At 34.4% G+C, this 21,415-nt stretch overlaps 2 protein-coding genes across 2 annotated transcripts; both read right to left on the reverse strand.

Moving 5' to 3' along the window:
* Positions 1–14,437: 14,437 nt before the first annotated feature.
* On the reverse strand, positions 14,438–15,990 carry LOC106712256 (follicle cell protein 3C-1). The gene is made up of 4 exons (XM_045686490.1): positions 15,582–15,990; positions 15,177–15,333; positions 14,931–15,107; positions 14,438–14,657 (listed from the first exon to the last, which is right to left on the reverse strand). The coding sequence occupies exons 2-4, from the start codon at positions 15,315–15,317 to the stop codon at positions 14,484–14,486; spliced, it is 492 nt and encodes a 163-aa protein (XP_045542446.1). The 5' UTR covers positions 15,318–15,333; positions 15,582–15,990; the 3' UTR covers positions 14,438–14,483.
* A 4,119-nt stretch (positions 15,991–20,109) lies between these two features.
* On the reverse strand, positions 20,110–21,286 carry LOC106712360 (armadillo repeat-containing protein 7). The gene is made up of 3 exons (XM_014504879.2): positions 20,963–21,286; positions 20,709–20,879; positions 20,110–20,384 (listed from the first exon to the last, which is right to left on the reverse strand). Exons 1-3 carry the CDS (start codon positions 21,069–21,071, stop codon positions 20,134–20,136), a joined length of 531 nt encoding a protein of 176 aa, XP_014360365.2. The 5' UTR covers positions 21,072–21,286; the 3' UTR covers positions 20,110–20,133.
* Positions 21,287–21,415: the final 129 nt, after the last annotated feature.

The following is a 21,415-nucleotide window of genomic DNA, read 5'->3' on the forward strand; positions in this document are numbered from 1 at the left end:
TTGTAAATTACGAAAGGAGGGTTTAGGCTTTCGAATGCTATTTTAAAATGCATATAACTTAATATTAATTAAACTTTAAAAGCTACAGAACAGTGTAAAATACAGTAATTACAAAATCAAGAAACTAAGCAATAAGGTGTTGCATGTTCATTGACTATAAACATATTAAATACGATACTACGAATACGAATTCATTTAGGTATACTAATAATTTTAAGCAGATATATATAACTTTCAGCTTACCGAATTTATATACAAGACTAGCTGTCGCCCGCGACTCCGTCCGCACGGAATAAAAAAAAAAACGTAATAAGTAGCCTAAGTGTTCTTCCAGACTACATTCTATATCTGTTCCAAATTTCATCAAGATCCGTTGAGCCCGAAGACACCTTCAAACAAACATCCATCCATCCGTCCATCCATCCATTTATCTATCCATCTAAATATTGGCATTTATAATATTAATAAGATTAATTAATTAATATTAGAGTAAGATTATTATTCTTGCTTATTTCGAGTATCCGAGTACGTCAGGTGTGTTTAGGTTACTTAAGGTTGTAATTTAAACTTTAATATGTAGTAATGTGTCTAACTTAATGTTATTGAATGTATTTAATATCTATAAATTATGTACTACCATAATTTATAGATGTTTGTAACTTTTACATATAATTATGAAACTAATGACTTTCTCATTCAACGTGTACTTATAGGTATATGGGATAGATTCATATACGATAAGCTTGTGGTCTACGAAGCGCGGTCTAAATGCCTAAAAATCTCATAAGCTACGTCGGTCGTTGAATAGATTATTGAACCATTTTTTGGGTAGTAAAAGTAAAATACATGTCAAAAAGAGCATGCAAAGAACAAACAATCCTTTAAATTGATTCACGACGTTAATATAATTGTTGACCGATTGGAAGTTGTTCAAATTGTAATGCTCTGACACGATAGCAAGTAGTCTTCCCCATTTCAGTATGCGAATCTAATTACTTCCTTATTTCGATGGCAATTCTTGTAAAATCAAAATGGTAATAATTGGTAAAGGTTTTCGGTACGGCGCGGCGCCGGAGGTAACACACCTGCGGTGGACATTCTCGGCGCGAGCTCGAGAGCCAAACTTATCGGCGTGCTCTGACGCAACCCAAACAGGATCCACTTCCCAACAAAAAGTACCACGGCCACTATTTCGAAACTCGTGCGCACCTAAATAGAGAAAGGCATCTATGTGCTTGTACATCATTTGTAGCTCCGCTAGTCGCAACCCACGGGGTACGGGGTGAATGCCCTTAACGTCCTCCGTCCTCCTCCGGCATAGCGCCCTCCCGTTCTAGCGCGCGGGAATCCCTCTTCTTTTGACTTTGAAAAGAGGGCACGTAGGGGCCGCCTCCACGCCGATTTGTACTCAACGGTCCACGTATACGGTCGTGTTTAGATCGGTAATTAGCGTCTCCGTGCTGAGCTAAGGGTGTGTGCGCAAGCGCATTGCGTTTGTATTCAAATGAGGACAGTGCGTTCCGCGCCGGAGAGCACTATGATTGTACTTTTTTACTCTGCGAGCCGTAATCAGCCATAAGGAAACGAGCATCCTTAGGGGTGGTGCGTGGCGAGGACATCGACCATAGTTATTGAGGACACCGTCTCGTTAACGTGAGGCCGCAATTAGACGGCACCATACCGCTCGCGCTGACCATCGCTTGCCAATGAACCAACTTATGTAGCGACGATTTGTAACTATTATCTATGACGTCCATAACGAATCGACACGCTTTGTTACTATAGGGCAAAATAGTTTTTTATTATGATGCGTGTAAAATGCAATCAATAAGCAATCAAAACTTTTACCCGTAGTCGATGGACTACTTTTGAATTCTGATCTCTTCATTTCATTAAATAACTCAGTAGCTGTACATTTCGCGTATATATATAATATACTATATCCAGAGCTGGGCATTAACTCGTTAATCCGTTAATCGTTAATTAACGAAGTAAACATTTTGCTTAACGGATTAACTTTTAAGTTAACTTCAAAAAGTGTTAACGCTTTTGTTAACTTCCGTTAAACTCAACTTCCGTTAATAAAAGTCCGTTAATCGTTAAATTAGAAACTTTGAGACGTGCTGTTATTTTGTTTAAATTACGTGCCACGCCACGCTCGTAAGTTCAGCTATGTTGGGCGACTGTCGGCGACTCAAATGGTGAACGAACGAGTTGATAGTTGATATATGTGAAGTTCGCGTGCAAGTATGATGCATCAGAACGTCCGGGAAAGACGTGACCAACAGGACAAAATCAAAAGAAGGTTCGAAGTAGTATATTTCATTACGAGTATATAAAAGCACGAGTATGTAATAGCCCACATTCCGAACGCTCTTCATCCCTGCAATACGCCACTTTTTGAGCAACTGTATTAAAACACTTTTTTACTCGTGCTTTTTCTTTAGCTTTTCTAAACTTGTCTTTCTCAACTGTCAAAATAATGTCTGTTAAAAAGAATAACCAACCACGAAGTTTTTACAAAAAAAAATCATTGAAGTTTTTATGATTCATGCAAATATTTCTAAAAAGAAGCTTCTAATTTGTTACAATATCAGATTTAATGATTTGATTCAATGAATTAGGTTAGTTTTCATTTTATTTCATCTCATTAAATTTCATTTTCATTTCATATCAATAAAAATAATCTACTGAAGACTTAGTTGTTTGGACAGTTCCCATTGTCTACCCAGAATGGGTGAAGAAAACAAAAAAATCTCTGTTTGTATTTTTTACGGTTGGCGCCATTTTCCAAACATTTTAGTTAGTTGAGTTTATTATGTTTTTATTATTCTATTAAATTGCTTCATTTTTTCGGAACTGTATCAAAAATAGTTGTTTAGTACACGTGCGAAACTGTCATTACAACTTGTTCCAACTGTCAACTTTTGACTTTTGTTGGAGCTCTTTGCAATGTCAGGCTTTCCGCACTCGTAATGAAATATACTATAATGCATTCATATTTGTCTCTAATACTAATGTGTACATTCTATAAATGTATAGTCAAATTACTATTTTAAACAAGTGTCGCCACATAAGTGTGAAATTAGTATGTATAATTTTGGTATGATTAACTGTTAACGATTAACTTTAACTTGCGTTAAATTTTCGAGAATTTAACGCTTTAACGATTAACGAAGTTAATTTTTTAATTAACGAATTAACGATTAACGAAGTTAACTTTTCGATTAACTGTGCCCACCTGTGACTATATCGTTAATTTTTATGGTCTGTAATGTCGGAGGTTTAGTGGTACATCAATATTCGCACAGACCCCCAATTCGAATTCAATTAAATGCAAGCCTCAGCTCAGGCAACCATTACTCTACGATACAGTTACCTAGGTTCCTCTTGTGGTCTTGTGTGTGTCAACTATGATTATTAACCTCATGAACATTATAGCGAAAGGGTTAATTTCGTACTGTCATAACTAATAAGAATGTCTCAAACTTCAAACCTCCGTTTTAGTTACCAAGTCGGAGATGTAGAGTTTGCGTGTCGTATGCACATAAAGACAGACAAAATTTCAATTTTCACCGTCTGGTCCTCTGCATTAATAGAAACTGCACAAAATAAAAATTATTTTCTAGAAGCATTTTATACACTTTGTTCATAGTTTTTTTAGCCATTAATAAAGGAACTGATATATGTTTTTTTTTTTCTAGAGATTAAGGCAGATGATTTGTTTTTCATAAGTGCTTCAGCAGTGAAAACTCAAGGTTACATTTAGTGATATGTCTACTCATGTAAAGGCTTTATAACAGTTTCAGATTTTAACAAACATGGTCATTTTTCGTATTACTTTACATTCCATTAGACACCACTAAACGAGGAGTGCGGCGGCAAATCTTTTAAAACATATTAAATAGCGACACTTGATCCTGTTAGTTTATCAGTGGCCGGCGAACAATGGGATAGAAACAATTCCTCCCGGACGTGGCACAAAAGGAAGCGAAGACAAAGCTATTGGTGTGAAGTGCGCCTGCGCAATAAACATTCATGCTGTTGTGACTTGTCTCCGACATCCATGTTTACTTTACGATTGTGTGTCAACTGCGTTTTCTTACACATGTCTAGTTAACTTTCGTATAGGACAATATTCTACTAGTACATAATGCAAGATGTTCGTAATATTAAATTTTAGGTTATAATTTTTCACTATTTTTTGAAAAGACCTATAATGGCTCCAGATTCAGATAAGCCGATAGATTATAACTAAAAAGAATAATTCTAATATATATTGACATTGGAGAAAGAATAGAAATACAGCCTTACACTATATGAGATGTATGTATGTCCAAACTCAAGCTCACGTAATATGAAGAACTTCTTAAAGTTAAAAAAACAATTGAAATTAAAGAATTACTTACGCAACTAGCAACTGAAATTGATATTTAGCTTGTAATATAATATTTGTTGCGACACCTCTTCAATAATTTATAACCTCGTTATATTTGAAGTGCGGTAGGGGCAGGGGGTAAGGGAACGGTGTTGGCGGGGCGGGGGTGCACAGTCAGCGAGTCGCTGGACTGCGATCAGTATAATTGGAACAACTTACTGTAGCTATAGTTATGAAACTTAAGCATAGCTATGTATATATTTTTCAACAACTGCAATTCGACACTGGCCTGTAGGCTGATGAATAATTGTGACAATCGCCTACGTATCGTCATCTTCAATTATGTCAAAATTAGTATGAGATTTTTGGTATACTTTACGCCCGCTACACAAATTTACGATGGCGATTGTTACTCTTGTTAGGGCCATTGAACGTAACTATAATAACTAAATCGTAACGCCAATAATGGTAATATTAATATAGTAATTAAATTTGAATTTTTCAAACGTACTTTGTGTGTTATTATATTTTATATATAGAAATAAGATAACATATTAGTGGTATTAATAGATTGTCGTTTTTTTTCGAGCGTCTGTTTAATACCAATTATACGTGACAGAGACCAGAGAGTGATAAGTCACAGGGGAATGCGTATTTTAATGAAAACAAAGTTGCATTGTGGATGCGGGATACATTCTGACTAATTAGACAAACAAGTTTTAATTTTTATCAATGTTGTTGGATCAAAAATTATACGAAACGCAAAGGAATGACCGTCAAACATTGCGCAATAAAACACTGAGATTTATTTGATTCCGTTACTGGAATCCAGATGTTGTTTACAGCAATTACGTCTCGTAACCCTAAGGGGTAGAATTCGATTTAAAATGCTCATACACTGCGTAAAACCGTGATTATTAGTAGAACAAAAGTATTCAAATAATAACAAACTATTGCCATTTCAATTTTTTTAAGGAAACTGACAGGGATGACGATATGTTGACGAGTGGAAACCTACGATTAAATTTGAATGCCAAGGTTGTGACACACACAACATAGCTAAGTAGGCGAAACAAGCACTAGTAAAGGTCTTGTGATCTTTGTTAGGTGGCTGTGGCAGCATTGAACAGTGACTCATCGTTCAGGGTGATATAATCTGTGAACACATATTCCTACTTTAATATTATTCTGTTCTTCACAATGCAAAAATTACGGTTAGCGAATCCTCCTTTTATTTATGGTGCTTATAGTTTGTGGACAGCGTTAAACAAACTTGTTATATAATAATATAATAATGTAGTACATTAATTAATTAACGGCTTAACTCACGTGTTTTTTTTATATTACAAAGTGGCAAACAAGCAAGCGGCCACATGAATTCGCCGAAATGGCGGAGCGACCTCTGCCCATAGACATTCGCAATTGTAAATGCGTTGCCTACCCTCAATAGACGAAGGAGGAGACGCACAAAAAGAGAACATTTAACCTTTCTATGCCACACTCCTCCATCAAATCCACCTCCCCTTCCCATCCTTTCCTTATAAGAAAAAGGGTGTCATCGTATTTGTGTGGTCGTGGTATTTCACCACTGTGTGGTCGTGGTATTTCACCAGGTGAGCCGGCCAATTCGTGCAACTGATGTTGTTGCTGGCGTCTACCACTGTTGAATGTGTGATCGTCCGGTGACGGCACCGACTAGTTTCGGACCCGTCGAGGATCCATCTTCAGGGCGAGTGTTTATTTTGAGGACTTCGCGAAGTTTAGTACATGTTAGGAATAAGATTGATATCATCATCTGCTTCTAAGTTTCATGTCCCTTTATTATTCACAGCAATTACAGTATTGGTGATATAATTACAACAGATAAAATTGATGTCTTCTACGTTGACACACCGGTTTATATCGACTTAGCCACTTTGTTTATAATTACTTTGTTATTGATCATAGGTTTCTGACGCAACATCATAATTCAATGTCCCTTTTGAATTTAAAATACTTAATGTAACTGATTATTCGAATCGTGATCTAATGGTTTATGTTTTGAGTTGCCTCTAGAAGTCAATGTTAATTGTTTTAAATTCACGCCACCATTCAACATCAGGTATTATCGGTGGGTGAAGTTAGATATAAAAAAGCATAATATACGTATACTAGAATAACAAGGTCATATAACATTTTCCTTCAAGTTTAACCCTTAAGGTAACGTATACTGCACTCCATTCATCATTTATTTTTTAATCCTTCATAACTACAATAGCTCCTAAGTAGTACTTACAATGTCAAGTAGATAATTCAAAAAAAACAATGAACCAAAAGAGTAATACTCACTTGATATTGAGGGAGATGTTGCAAGGGTTTAATAAGAAAAAACTGAAGTAGATATGAAAAAATAAGTACTTTGGTACTGACTACTAATACTCATTTTTTGGCACGTATGTCAGTTTGTTTATATGTGTTTGCAAGTACATATTGTGTGAAGTCTATTGTGACCGGACGGAGATTAAAATCCTGAACAAATGTTGAGAAGTAAGGTGTCATTTGATTTGTATACTTCCACTGCGGGTTATACGGTTTTTTTTTAGTTTTTTAGCTGATAATATTAGATTTTGTGATGGTAAGAATAAAAGCACAAGCAATACGTTTTCATCCGGAGCCATCCATTCGCAAGTACACTGGTAGCGCGGCGTCAATATGAGTTACGAAGTGGGCGGGCCTCGACCTTCGCAGGTCCAACGACTTGTTAATAGTGATGTGCTTTGATTATGTTTTGTATGATATCGATATTATCATCTTGTGTCACAAGTTTTCTTAACTTTGGATTAAGTTTATACATAATTATGCTGTAGATGTCATGTCTACAAACTGCAGCATGTCAGCATGTTAAAAAACAATTATATTTTAAAATCTTACTTTTAAGGGAATAACAAATATTTGCAATTTTATAAATATTTGCAACAAATACTTACTTACAAATGTTACTATCATTTCAATAATCGATCATAAATTAGTACACAATTCAAAATGTTATACATTACTATCTGTCGCCCGCGACTCCGTCCGCGCGCAGTTTAAAAAAAATGAAAAATAGATGTTGGCCGATTCTCAGACCTACTGAATATGCTCACAAAATTTCATGAGAATCGGTCGAGCCGTTTCGGAGGAGTACGGGAACGAAAACTGTGACACGAGAATTTTATATATTAGACTAGCTGTCGCCCGCGACTCCGTCCGCGCGCAGTTAAAAAAAAATGAAAAATAGATGTTGGCCGATTCTCAGACCTACTGAATATGCTCACAAAATTTCATGAGAATCGGTCAATCCGTTTCGGAGGAGTATGGGAACGAAAACTGTGACACGAGAATTTTATATATTAGATGTCGACAATATCGACAACTATGGAAGTATCCACATCACTAGCACGATGTTACTTAGTAACAAACACTCCCTAAGTGTCGTGTTGTCAAACGGTAAATCGACACAAAACGATAATTGTATGTTTATATAAATATTATGTATTTTACTATTAGTTTTATCTCATTTTTATGCGCAGTTATTTATTCATAAATAGTTCTCCACCAGATTTAGTATATTTAATATAATTAACAATTTAAAACTGATTTAAAAGTCATAATACGTCTTGCATTTTATAACCGAACTAACGTTTCTATTGCCGAAACAATCGTAAGAAAACATATCGGCATCCCTCTTGAAAAAACTGAATTAGCAATATTTTTAGCAGTTAGTTACAATATGTGAAATTAAGCTTTAATTTTTTTATTCATACAAAGTTTTGGTTACAAGTAGAATATTATCTTAGGTATTGTACCTCCTCCCACTGTGTAAGGCTCGAAGTCGACCCATCATTATGAATGACACCATCACCCACACATAGTTTTATCTCCAAGCGGGCGTTCTGTGGAGCCTCTCTACAATAAAATATAAGTTTTTACGTCTCCCTCGTGCGGTTGCGTAATCTTGCATTCCTTGTTCATAGTTCCACGGGCAGTACCCTCGGCTATCCAGTACAGTTTGAATTAGGAAATTTATAACGTGTTTCTTGTGTTTTTGAAGGTTTAGTCAAGTTTAGCTTTCGTTTATGCCATTCCTACAGAATTATCAAATACTGAGACTTTTTCTTCAGGTTTATTATTTAGTAACTGTACCTATATATCAATTATGAATATACTTGAAAACCGTTCTAAAACATTATAAATATTTTATGGTATAAAAATGGAAAAGGACCTCAAAAAAAACTACTAAAAGAAACATTAAATTTCTCTATTTAGAAAAAAAAAAACAGTTTATTAATAAAAGGAAATTATTATAATTAATTACTAATATTTATTATGGATTTGTTGAATGTAACACTAGCTGACACCCGCGACTCCGTCCGCGCGGAATTTTAAAACTTCATTTAGTAGCCTATGTGTTCTTTCTTCTAGACTACGTTCTACATCTATGCCAAATTGTATAGAGATCCGTCGAGTCGTTTTATGCAGATACCTTCTAACAAACATCCATCCATCTATCCATCCATTCAAACATTTATAATATTAGTAAGATTTAGGTTATAATGTTGATTGAAATTTTCTCCATTCACATATGTAATCGACGTTCATCAGTCATTTGTAGGCATAATATCTGAGTTTAGCTCGGGTATGTTGGCCTCGATTTATCCTACTGTCGCCGCAGTTTCCATTTGCTGGCAAAAAGTTGTGAACGCTAGAGCAACGGGCGGGCCGGAGATATCGACTATCAATGACACCGACCACCGTAACATGATATCTGACAAAGTATGACGATGCATCTTTGTCGCCAAGTTAATATAAAATGCGGGGGGAGAGACGGATCTTAGTAACTGGTTGTGCAATAATGACACATTGTTGGTAGATGGGGAACGGTAAGAGATATTAAAAGGTTCTTGTGCGCCTGACAGTACGTTAGCTCTAACCGTTGTTGTTTCCTTCCTTCTTATATACGCTTTGGACTGTGATTACAAATATTAAAAAGTTTTGTTTACATCATCTATATCATCACTTCGCATGCATCTCGACTTCCCACGTTCATCCTTACAACAAGCAACGAAGATAAATAGCATGCTCTTTAATTAGCTTAAATTGTACTGTACTGTTATCAGTGATTTGAACAAAACAAAAGCTGTTACGTTAGCTGAATCAAATCTCATGTATTTGTGCACGAGCAGTATGTTTCTTAGATCCGAATCCATGACCTCTGTGATACCGCAACTGCATTCAATGTAGTGGTGATATTATTACTATGCAGTTTCATTCAATGTTGAAATTATTATCGTTCTAATTAGATAATTATTAGCATACTTCCATTCCAAAATTAAACGTCATATAAACGTTCTAGGCTTTAACTTAGTAGATTGAATGCAAGGTGCAACTCAAGCCGTTCTTATAATTCACTAGATGGCGTTGCCGTAGAACGACATTAGCCTATTCTCGATTTAAAAGACAACTTTCGTGAAAAATGCTGCCATATTTTAAATAAATAGAAACGGAAACTGGCAAACGTAATGATTATTTTATTCATTACACGGATACATTAACAAGACGGGTTGGAGCTAAAATATACTGGTCTTAACTGTTCGTGATAAATCAAAGGCCCACGAATAGATGGCTCATAAAGGTGCCCACAAAAGACGGAGTTTTAGAGCCCTTCAGAAAGTATGTCGACTGGCCCCGCGCCCCTCCCGTCCCCCTCAATACCCCACGCTGGCCCCGCAGCGGCCGCTCGCTCTAGGAAAACGTCCGTGTATGCATTTTATAGTTTTCCGTAAAACTGAGAGCTACATACAAAATGCCTACATGCGCTCTAAGGTACAGATTGTTTTATATTTAACTTAAAATAGTAAAGATTTTTTTTTCTTAATAAAAAGAGTCGGATTATCTGAACAAAGACCATTATCAAGGAATTATGAGAGATAAAGACAAAGGGCAAAAAAATCGTATTACATTGTTTCTTTTGATTTTTTAACAAGATAGATGGTAAATGGATAGATGATACAGGACGAGCAAAAGCTGTTCGTACTTTACTAAACCCTGATTAAACTTTCAGAGGAGGTGTTAAAAAGAGCTTATAGAGAACGTAAGGCTGTTTATCGTCACCTCGAGCATTCGATTACATTGTCAAAAAGCTGTAATAGATGTCTAATATCAATAAAATCAATCAGACAAGAAAAATGTTAAAGCATTACGTCAGTATCCAAGTCAAAAGCATTCCATAGAGCGTTGCAATCGACCCCGGTACCACCGCTAGTACCACTTAACTCTCAAAGGTTTCAATGACCTCTATGCTCAATGACTAAATCGTAATCAATACGGTTTCCTCGCCTTCTTATGGTACTTTCCAAGCTTTATGAACATTTCGTCCTTCAAAAATGATTTCTCTACTTGACTACTATGTCATGCACTGCCAGTTTGATTTGTGCTTTGTTTTGAAATGTAACATCTACAAATCAACATTAGCTAAAGCCAAAGCTTGTGTGATACTGATTATTATGAAATAAAGAACGTACGGACGAAAATTGATACACTAATCAATAATCAAAGAGGACTGGCCTGTTCCTTGAACTCGGACAATTCGAACAGGCACATTCAGTGTTAGACAGCGAGGCTACGGCGAAGTGAGCCGGGGAGGGGGGCGGAGGACGAGCGGGGCGCAGGCGCGGCAGGGGACGGGGTAGTGTTGCGCAACGCATTACAATAACGCGACATTACGTGCGCAGCGCGGGGTCATGCGCCCGGCCCGCGCCTGCGCCCGCGCCCGCTCCCTCTACACCTCAATTCGGGGAACGGTGACTTAACACACCCATTGTAGTTGTAGGATTGTCACACCGCATCCCTGCCTCGCACTGCCCGTCCCCGGCCAGTGTACGAAGGTCTGCAACATTGCAAACGCATTTGAAATCACGTGTCACATGCAGATTGTAAAGAGTCCAACCTCTTTTTCATACATGTTTTACACTGAAACAACAAATTACTTCAGAGATGGCTAAATAAAATACGGAAATACATTTTTATTATGTATTTTGTACAACTGGGAATTAAATGAACGACGTGAGGGAGGACACGTGGGTACATTGACCGTTAGACTTCGATGTTGTCTTAAAAATCAATGCCAAATAGCTTGTGAACACTGGATTGATTATTCAAGCCATGTTTTAACGTTGATGTTTGAATAGGTTATATGATTTGAGGGACGCAAGAGTAGCTCTCCGCTTCTATAAATAGACTTTCCCACGCTTAAGGTGCTTTTATAAGTTCTCTACGAGTGATGTCATCTATCACTACATTCACCTTATTTGTATCGTCGCGCGGAAATAAATTGCCTTCATAAAAAACAATTTTATTCAAACAAAATATCCGATAAATATCAAATATTATATATCTACATCACCATCCTTCGAGTAGGTAAAATAAGATTGTATATTCTGCGTTCCTTACGAATTTCAATGAATTTCGCGCCAAATAATTACGCCAAACTAATACGTCTATGGATCTATCATAGACACTGATAAGTTTTTTTCTAACATAAACGTTGAAGATGTCTCGTAGTAGCCAGTGAAAGATGGTGATCCAGTCGTCCATGCAAGGATGCGCGGGCGACGCACGTTTCTTTTTAGAAAGTGGCACGTGTCGGGGTTGTTCACCCTGCGCGATCCGGGTCAGCCGCCGCCCGCGCCGCGCTCCGCCCCTCGCCTGTCAGCTAGGTACCCGCCGCGCGTATAACACTAGTCCTTGATAAGGAAACTCCATTGACACCATAATAGAGTGGAACCGGGTCGACGGATAAGGCACTCCTTGTCGCGTCGCCCCGGTATATAGGACAACTTACTGAGCGCTCTAAGAATATCTCTGTTCTGTACCCTGCAATGTATTTTTGTAGGGATAAATTTGTTTATTGGCATTGCGCGTAGGCGATAAAATTATACATTTTATACGCTGAAAATTAACTCTTTGCTTTGTGATAACACAGTGCTTTATCTTTATCGTGAATTTGTCAAACTTCGTAATACCATTTCATTACAATTTTTTTAAACAACAGTATGTTCCATTTTCACTCACACACTATAAAACAGAGTATAAGTGATACAGGAGCTTGTAATCAGTGTGTTGTAAGCAGTAAATAAACATTGGATTTTATTGAGAGAAACATAATTCCAAGCCACCTGTCTTTATATTTATTTTATGGTTTAGCAGGCATTTTCTCTTTGTCACCCGAGATACAATAAATAAATAAAACCTAGAATCGTATCAGTTCAAAGTCTGTTTTATTCATTACCGAAAACTTATGGAATTATGTAGCATCATAGGTTCGAAAATAACGTTTTAATAAATCGCGATGTTAACTTTTTAATTAACGATTAATGAAGTTAAATATGAAATATATATATGACATATATTTATTAAGATATTTATTTTGTTGTTTTTCTTCGTATCCCACATATATAATAATCCTTCAATGCATGTCACATTGTTATTAATTTGTGCACGGGAGTCATGTAGATACTGAACAAGAATTTTATTGTTACACTTCATATAATCTAGTGTAGATTGTTATCATAATATTAAACTAATAGAAAGTCATAAAAGTATAATAAAATGTGAAGAATAAGTCTCTTCACAATTGATAATAGTTTTTACCACATTGAAGCGATATTTATAAAATAAACTTGCAATTGCGCGACTCTTCATCTATTTGTGCTGTTTACTTTTCCGGTAAATTAGTTTATTTAAGTGGCTAGAAGTTACTCTAACCATTAATAAAGCTAAAAACCAAATTGTGTTTACAAGAGTTGTTAAAAACTTGCGAGCACATGTCTGTCGTAAGACATGCTGTGGTCCCTATCTTATCAATTTGCTCTATATACATTCGTAACTGGGCCATGTCTAAAGTTAAATGTATGTACTTTAAAAAATCTGAAATCTTGCAAGGCTCTAACCTTATAGGTTTCAGTTTTAGACATTTTTGGAAAAATATAATTTATATTTTCAAATGTGCGCTAATTAATTTTATTGATAATGTTATTTAAAAAACGTTTTTATTTTAATTGAAATTCAAGATAATGAAATAAAAAAAAATATTGGACTGAGTGAATCCTACAGCGCCATCTCTTTATTAAGTCAACAAACACAGAATATTTTTACGTTGCCGTTAGCTTGACCACTATGTATGTAAATCATTGCTTTGTATAATTCCCACCTATGTTACTTTTTGGGAAGGAAAATAACTGTTATAAAACTGCATTACAATGTTGTTTATAATATTAAAAATACCAAAGTTTAAATGGATGGATAGATATACGTTAGAAGAAATCTCCGGAACGGCATAACGCAACGGATCTTGATGAAATTTGGCACAGATGCAGAGCATAGTTTGGAAGAACATATAATAAGCTACTTATTAAGTTTTTCCATTCCATTCAGACAGAATCGCGGGCTAGAATAGCTAGTTGATTATAAAACTTTGAGAACAGTCCTTCGATATTTTTAAAGTATGCGATTATTTATAGTCACTGCATTCTTTTTTAAATTTCGAACATGTTATTTTTTTATGACCAATGTTACGGCCGTTATGTGCAGTATGTGACCTTGAATAGTTTTTTTCTAAATCGATAGGAACTTTTCGATTTCAAGTTTTATATAGAGTTCTAATAGTGTCCTAAACATTCCTACCAATTTTCAACTCTACGCGAATTAATGTAACTACTATATGAATTTGGCTTAATTTGACTGGGTTATTAATAAAAATTTAAAAATGAGTGAAACAATACAAAATATAAAAAATTTTATTTATTTGGTATATAAGATTTCCTACTTCAGACTAGATAGGAAACAAACCACAGAGAACATACAAATACATTTTCTACTCGGTACATGCTATCTTAAATTAATCTCAGAAGCAAAAATAAATCTATATTCAATTATCTATGTCTCCATGTCCAGAATCTTAGATATAGTCTTTTCTGTTTAGTTACACTTCACGCTTTTATCACAATAGTGTTTTTTAACACAAGTGCAAGTAGAAGTATTTCCCTTTAACTTCTAGTTCACTTTTTTATCACTAAAACGTGTCATCTTAGCATTTAATATGCTGTCCATCTTTGCAGCAGAACTCTTTGCCAGCAGAGAAATGAGTTGGAGTCCATTCATCGCCGCAATTCTTGATGAAAAGGAAAGCCTTCTCTCTGTGAACATCTCTTTCTACCGCACCGCATATCACAGGACCGGCTTTCGGTAAATATTTTAATATCTGAAATAAACATAAATCATTAAAATTCAAAACAAAAGTGTCAATATATGTACCAAAATTGTACCGGTGCTAAATCCTATTTGGTTTTTAAATGCTAGGAGACTTTAACATTCACAATTATGACTTCTGACAATGCATTCGTCTTTCAAATATCTCTCATCATGTACCATTTGATATGCCTATTTATCTTCTATACAATAGGTATGTTAGAGCTAGAAATAGCATAAAATTACGAATAATCACGTTCACTTCATCAACATTAGTACCACTCACCACATCAAGACACTTGCTGATGCAGTGCTTGTGGCCACTGCTGCAAGGCAGACTGGGTGCGTCGGTGTCGTATGTCACCACCGGCTCCCCGGTCGGGGGGCCCCGCGGTCGCCCTCGTCGCCCCTCCCGCACACCTACCTGCAGAGACATGAACACGCCGCACTGACACGGCTCTAGCTGGAAAACAAAGATTATTTTAGTAATATTAAAAAAATAATATGGCAATATATTTAGGGCTTTACTTACTTCGCCGGTATCCTCATCATATTGTTCTTCAGTTGCTCTAATGCTCTGGTCCTGACTCCGTTTTAGTTTCCTCCAGCCATCGGTGGACACGGCTAAGCTCAGGCTAACGAATACCAATACCCATTTGCCTAGATTACCCATTTTTTAGAAATGGTACCTGAAACATAAGGATAAAAGTTACAAAGTACTCTTTTCTTAACTTTTTCCAGTGATTTAAATCATATTTTACAGTGTTCGTCGCTTTTTTATCAATAGCAACGAAATTAATACAGGATTATAACTGGGAATCGAAAAAAGATAGCTTTCTTAAATGACTAGGCTAAGTATTCGATTTGATAAATATGATAACATAAAAGTTTAAAGAAATGTAACTTATTTCTAAATTAAAAAAACATTTTTACTCACCGGTACTTAAGTCTAAATCAACCTTAAAAATATGTTCTCGCTCTTAGATATCACCAGGATGACTTATCAACATGTAATGAATTTAACGTCTCTAATTAACAATATATAATGCATGGCATTTGTTGATCTTACAACGAAAAATGCAGATTCAGATAAATGTATTGATTGAACGTGAGTTTGTGCAACTGTAGTATAAAGATTCGTACGTGATGGCGGGTCATTATCGGGATAGTTGGTAGATAAAAAAAATAAAGTAACAATAGAAAGCGAATATTTAACACATTTATTTCTTATCTTATCGATAGATCGTGATCTTTTGGATTAACTGAGGTTGGATTAGTCCGTGATTTATAATGGCAGAGAATTTTTTACATAATTTATTTAAGCTATCGCGTCTTTTAACTTTGGCGTAGACTTAGTACCTAATAAGTAGAGACTACAAAATATTTTGGTTTAATTTGTCATTTAAACACAGTTACGCCAGCACTAGACAACTAAGCTCAATCGGCAATATCACTCTACTTAAATATTATATGAATAATTATATACTAGCTGCCGCGCGTGACTCCGTCCACGCGGAATTAGAAAAAATCGTAATAAGTAGTCTGTGTTCTTCCAGACTGTGTTCTACATGTGTGCCAAATTTCATCAAGATCCATTAAGCCGTTCCATAGATTTCTTAAAACAAACAAACATTCATTCATCTTAACTTTCGCACTTATTAGTAGTAAGAAGTAAGATATCGCGTTTTAAATTTGCAAACATAGGATTATCTATTTGTGGCTTATTATATGATTCATTTAATTTCATAATTAATGTTTAAGTCGATTAAATTATTATACATGAGTGAATACATTTTGAATAATATTATATTTTGTTCAATACCTCACTAGGTGGGTTCTTCAAAATAGGTGAAGCTTAAAAGCAGATTCCTGTAGAATGTTGCCAAGTCACGTTACTCTATTATAAACGTTCAAACTTGGCGTCGAGCCTAAATAAAACCTATGCTAAAAGCCAGATTTTTCAGCTTTATTCCAAGGTAAAGTACCGGAACTGACAAAAGGAATTTAACTCCGGAGACACTATTTCTGTAAGTGGAATGATGTTTTATACCGGTACAAAAATTTATGATTTTCAAAAACGTTTTCGTCAAAGGCTCTAATTCAAATGGAAACTATAAGAATATTTGTCTTCGAATCAATCTTATTAGGAACAATAAATAAGTCGGCTAACAAATTAAATGTATAAATGAGTAAATCTGTGTCTATCTTTAAATTACCATTTAAAATATATATATTTCTGGAAACTAAAATTACAAGTTTATTCTTTGATTCGTACAAATCCTAAATACGTTCTAGACAAATGCGTGCCCATTACGAAGACGCTAGTAACTCGATTGATTCAATCAAGCTTCTCTAGCCTTGGTCACCCCTTATCCTCAATTTATCTAAACGGACCTCGCGTTCGTGTTGATGTTTCTTCAGCTCTCGATTGCCCCAAGTACCTATATTCTTGGAATGTGTGCCAATCCTTCAATATATTAATAAAAAACCCTTACCAAAGTATTCTTATAAAAATTCTGGACAAGAGATACAGTGTTTTAATTTAATCACAAAAGTTTTATGACTTGTTTAAATTAAATAAAAATCATCGTCCTCCATTTGCTGTCCCTACTTTTACGTATAGATACCCACTGGGTGATAATCTTAAAAGCAATAAAGCGAGTTAGAAAATCGTATTTGAACGCTACAGATTAAGTAGTAATTTTCAACAATCATATTTTTTTTTTACCACAGCCTAATCGACCTAAAGTAACCGAAGATATAAAATCTAAAAATGGTACAGAGGTTTTAGTGCATAGTTCCGAAATAAATCCCGCCAGTCCGCAACTGAAACACCCGCATTGCAGTATCGGGAATAACTATTTCATACCCTCTCTAAAATGTGCATTATTTATTAACAAAAATTACTTGTACTTGTAATTAATGTTAATTTTTATATTAATTTGTAAAAAATATTAACAGTAAAATCTATTTTAATCACTTTTATGTAAATAAATAACTTCTCTTACATGAAAGTGTACCTAACATGAAAACAGGTACCCGTGTTAATGTTAACACGGGTACCTATACATCGCTAGCAATATTTTATTCCCGAAAGTCAAGATTCAAACCCAATTATTATTCGATTGGCTTAATTGTCAACGAAGCTCTAAACTCTTAACACAGTGCCACATTGGTAAGTATCACAAGTCAATTAGGTCTACACTATTTTTATATAGGTTTGTGGGTCATTGATATAAAAATGAAAATGAGGACAATCATGTCATGAAATCTGGGTCAGTGGATTTTGCAGTAATCGTTACGAAGGCAGTGAAATTGCAACCGAACAAAATCGACACCTGCCTTTTAGAGATATAGTTTTTTTATTATCTACTTATTATTGATAGGAACCCCTTTGAATTGTCATCGAAAATAATAGAGTAGGTAATATACGAATGACTTAGTACCCATTAAAAATATTTAAACAACTGTTATTCAAAAGTATTTAGTTTTCGACTTAAAACGTACACGACGCCTTAGATGACGAAATCTTCGTAGTTCTTCATCAGTCTGTTATGAAAATCAAGTCTTTCAGGTTCAGTATTAAAATAGACAAAATAAAGGGCAGAGATGATTTTTTAATTAATCATGCTTAGCATTACATTAGAACAAAATTAAACATTTCAGATTTAAATTAAATCTACCAGCCTCTAAAAGCAATAAATCAGTAGCTTCTAGCAATTTTCGAAAAATGTTGACATGCACATTGTTATTTAAAAATAATAGTAGAATACTATTAGATCACTAACTTATTGCTTGGTTGTAGGTATTTCAACCATTGTATAATGTTTTCAAATTTCTTGGCGGCTGTTAACTTCGCGCGATTCACTGCGCAGAACACACGTGTCAAAGATTAGCAAAGAGGTTACAAAAGAATATATTCAAACCAAAAATCGAACGATATATTTTTTCTAATTTATTTTGTCTATTGTTTACTTTTTAATATATACAAAAATATATAAAGTCTGAATTGGATCAACAACGAAAATAGTGTTTTATTTTAGTTAATTAACATGTTTAGGTTTAGCGGGGTGTTGCGGGATGCGGGGAGAGGACATTACGCAGCGCGCCGATGACCTTGAGCCGCCAAGATATATGAAAAGAACGATTTTTTTACAATAAACAAAACAGGGATGATAAAACAATCTTAACAAACAGTAAAAATAACACATACTACTAAAATAATATTAATACTGCATGTAAACAAAAATAACAAAAAAAAAATGCTACAATTATTATGATCATTTTTATTCTTATAATTATCGTTAAAGGTTATGAGTTGTACTCTTAAACCAACTTTTTAAAAACTAAATTACAAAATCTAATAAATGTTATTGAATATAGTTTTTTGTACATTGGAATCTGTTATAAATAGCTCACTTTAATATTTCATTGTACTTTATTACGTAAAAAAATCATAAACCAATTTTTGTAATTTTTAATAACCTTGAAACAAGAAAAATATGGAAAGTATCACATCTGTTTGTTTTGAATAATGCAAGTAAGAATATCAGTCTTAATTTATTGACTTAAATATCATAGAACTGTCAAATTTCTATTTCATTTCATATTCAAGAAATAATTTAATAAAATGATATATGAATGAATGATTTTTTTATATATTTTTTATTTACATTACGCAATGTGACTTTATTGGCACATATTTTATTTATCACCGTTCCTTATACAATGATATTGACAGGAATTAATTCATAAAGTATGAGTTACCGTGATACAGCCATAATTTAACTGTAATTAGACATTTCCACTGCCACAAAAAACGGACATAATATGTTTTTACAAGAGTTTTGGAAGTGGAAATCCACAGTAACTAATCAACCTTAATTTATACAATCACTAGTTAAAGTTTAAAAGCTAGATTTTGTAATAAATTATTAAACAACTGTTACAGCTATATCAATAGTCTTTGGCTAATATAAGTTTAGCCTCACCTTCAAACACAACCTTCTTTTCCTCTTCGACGACACAAAAAAATTTCACTTTTAAAATTTTTCTCACATCAACCAACTCAACACTTATAGTTAATTTTTCACCAACAAAACATTTGTTGGGAAATTTCATAGTTTGAGATACTAAAATTGTACCTGGGCCGGGTAAATGTGTACCAATGAGTCCAGCTACAAGACCATTCAATAATGCGCCATGTACGATAGGCCGTTTGTTACCATTATTTTTGTGAAGATGATTATGATCACTTGTGAGGTTTGAAAAAGTGTCCAAGTCTTTTTGTGTAAGCGTTTTCTGTATACGAATTTTATCACCCGCTTTAAATGATACGCTATTAAAAGTTGAAGTGTGTAATTTACAAATCTTTTGATAATTTTTATTGTTCATTGCAATATATGGAAATCTATTTGATAACATTTTGCTTCTTTTATATCAATATTCAATTTCAATATCTTTAAATATGTTGTGTATAAATCATATATTTAAGATATTTTACAGACATCTTGATGAAATATTGTTGCTAAATTTGCAACAACTTTTTCTTCACTTGATTTTAAAATTTCTGTACATTTAATTATCTCAGTATTAAATAACTCTGGCTTTCCCAAGGAATTATGTATTTGTATGAGAATAGATAAAGTGGATGCCAATATATCTGTGTTATCACACTTTAAAAGGCGAGGCACAAGTTTCAATATACCATAATCTAAGATATATGTAGTGTTCAAAGGATCTGAAATGGAATACAGCACATCATTAGGCATACTTCATTTTTGTTACATTGCAATCCATGTTTGTCTACTTACAAAAAAAAAAAAAAACATTAAAATGTGAGCGTTCTAATTATTATACAAATTACATACACACAAAACTCACGCCTGTTACCCAGAGGTGTAGGCAGAGATCATAGACCTCCATTTAGTGTGGGCAAACGAACCTCCGCAATCCACATTATACAAATCTCATATTGTGAAATTTAATAGGTTGAAATGGTTGTTTTTAGGACGCAGGTAGTGTAGTAACGGAAAAGTTTGCAAATTGTTTTTAAAATGCTTACCAAGACATAGATTGCTAATACCGCCACAGGCGAAATTGACCAGTTTATGGTTAGATTCATTCTTCAAAACATAAAGAAAAATATCCAGCGCGCCTACATCACGTATGAAGCAATAGTTTATAGGATCGTATGCAAAATTTGCTAAATTGGCCAACACTTGACATTTCGCATCTGCAAACAAGAGTATCGACATTTATTAGAGTAAAATGTATTATATTTTATATTATATTCATTAAATATGCTGAAAAACATACCAATAGAACTTGAATTCAAGTATTCATCTACCAAAAGTGATAAATAACTTTCTCGATCTGTACCATTCTCTGGAGTACGCTTTCGAAGCTGCGATTTTGTACTGAACATTGATTTATAAAACCTTCAAGATAATGATCAAGTAATTTCCTTAAATAACTATAATGCTTTTGTGTTAATATTTTATCTTCATCTGCGAATGCAAATTATCACAACAAAAATAAAACAAGAAGACCCGTTCCGCCATTTTGTTATTTTCTCCAAAGCAAAGAGTATGTAACTACTTCGTAATACTGATTTTCTCAAATTCCGCATATGAGATAAACATTGTCATTACGGAAATAATTTGTGGAAAATATTTAAAAATATAGTTAATAAACTTTTTGAACCAAGACTGATATGATTTAACCAAACCAACCACTCTGCAAGTAACACAAGGATTTACATTTTTTTTT

Source organism: Papilio machaon, chromosome 3, assembly GCF_912999745.1.
Source record: "Papilio machaon chromosome 3, ilPapMach1.1, whole genome shotgun sequence".
Taxonomy (NCBI): Eukaryota; Metazoa; Arthropoda; class Insecta; order Lepidoptera; family Papilionidae; genus Papilio; species Papilio machaon.

What these genes read in the sequence shown, in the direction of transcription:
- LOC106712256 (XM_045686490.1), bottom strand. Translation starts at nt 15,317, where the DNA reads ATGGGTAATCTAGGCAAATGGGTATTGGTATTCGTTAGCCTGAGCTTA. An exon ending in ATGATGAGGATACCGGCGAA is followed by an intron (nt 15,108 to 15,176) that starts GTAAGTAAAGCC and finishes TTTGTTTTCCAG; the next exon opens with CTAGAGCCGTGTCAGTGCGG. An exon ending in TCAGCAAGTGTCTTGATGTG is followed by an intron (nt 14,658 to 14,930) that starts GTGAGTGGTACT and finishes TGTTTATTTCAG; the next exon opens with ATATTAAAATATTTACCGAA.
- LOC106712360 (XM_014504879.2), bottom strand. Translation starts at nt 21,071, where the DNA reads ATGTTCAGTACAAAATCGCAGCTTCGAAAGCGTACTCCAGAGAATGGT. An exon ending in CTTGAATTCAAGTTCTATTG is followed by an intron (nt 20,880 to 20,962) that starts GTATGTTTTTCA and finishes TCTTGTTTGCAG; the next exon opens with ATGCGAAATGTCAAGTGTTG. An exon ending in TATTAGCAATCTATGTCTTG is followed by an intron (nt 20,385 to 20,708) that starts GTAAGCATTTTA and finishes ATTCCATTTCAG; the next exon opens with ATCCTTTGAACACTACATAT.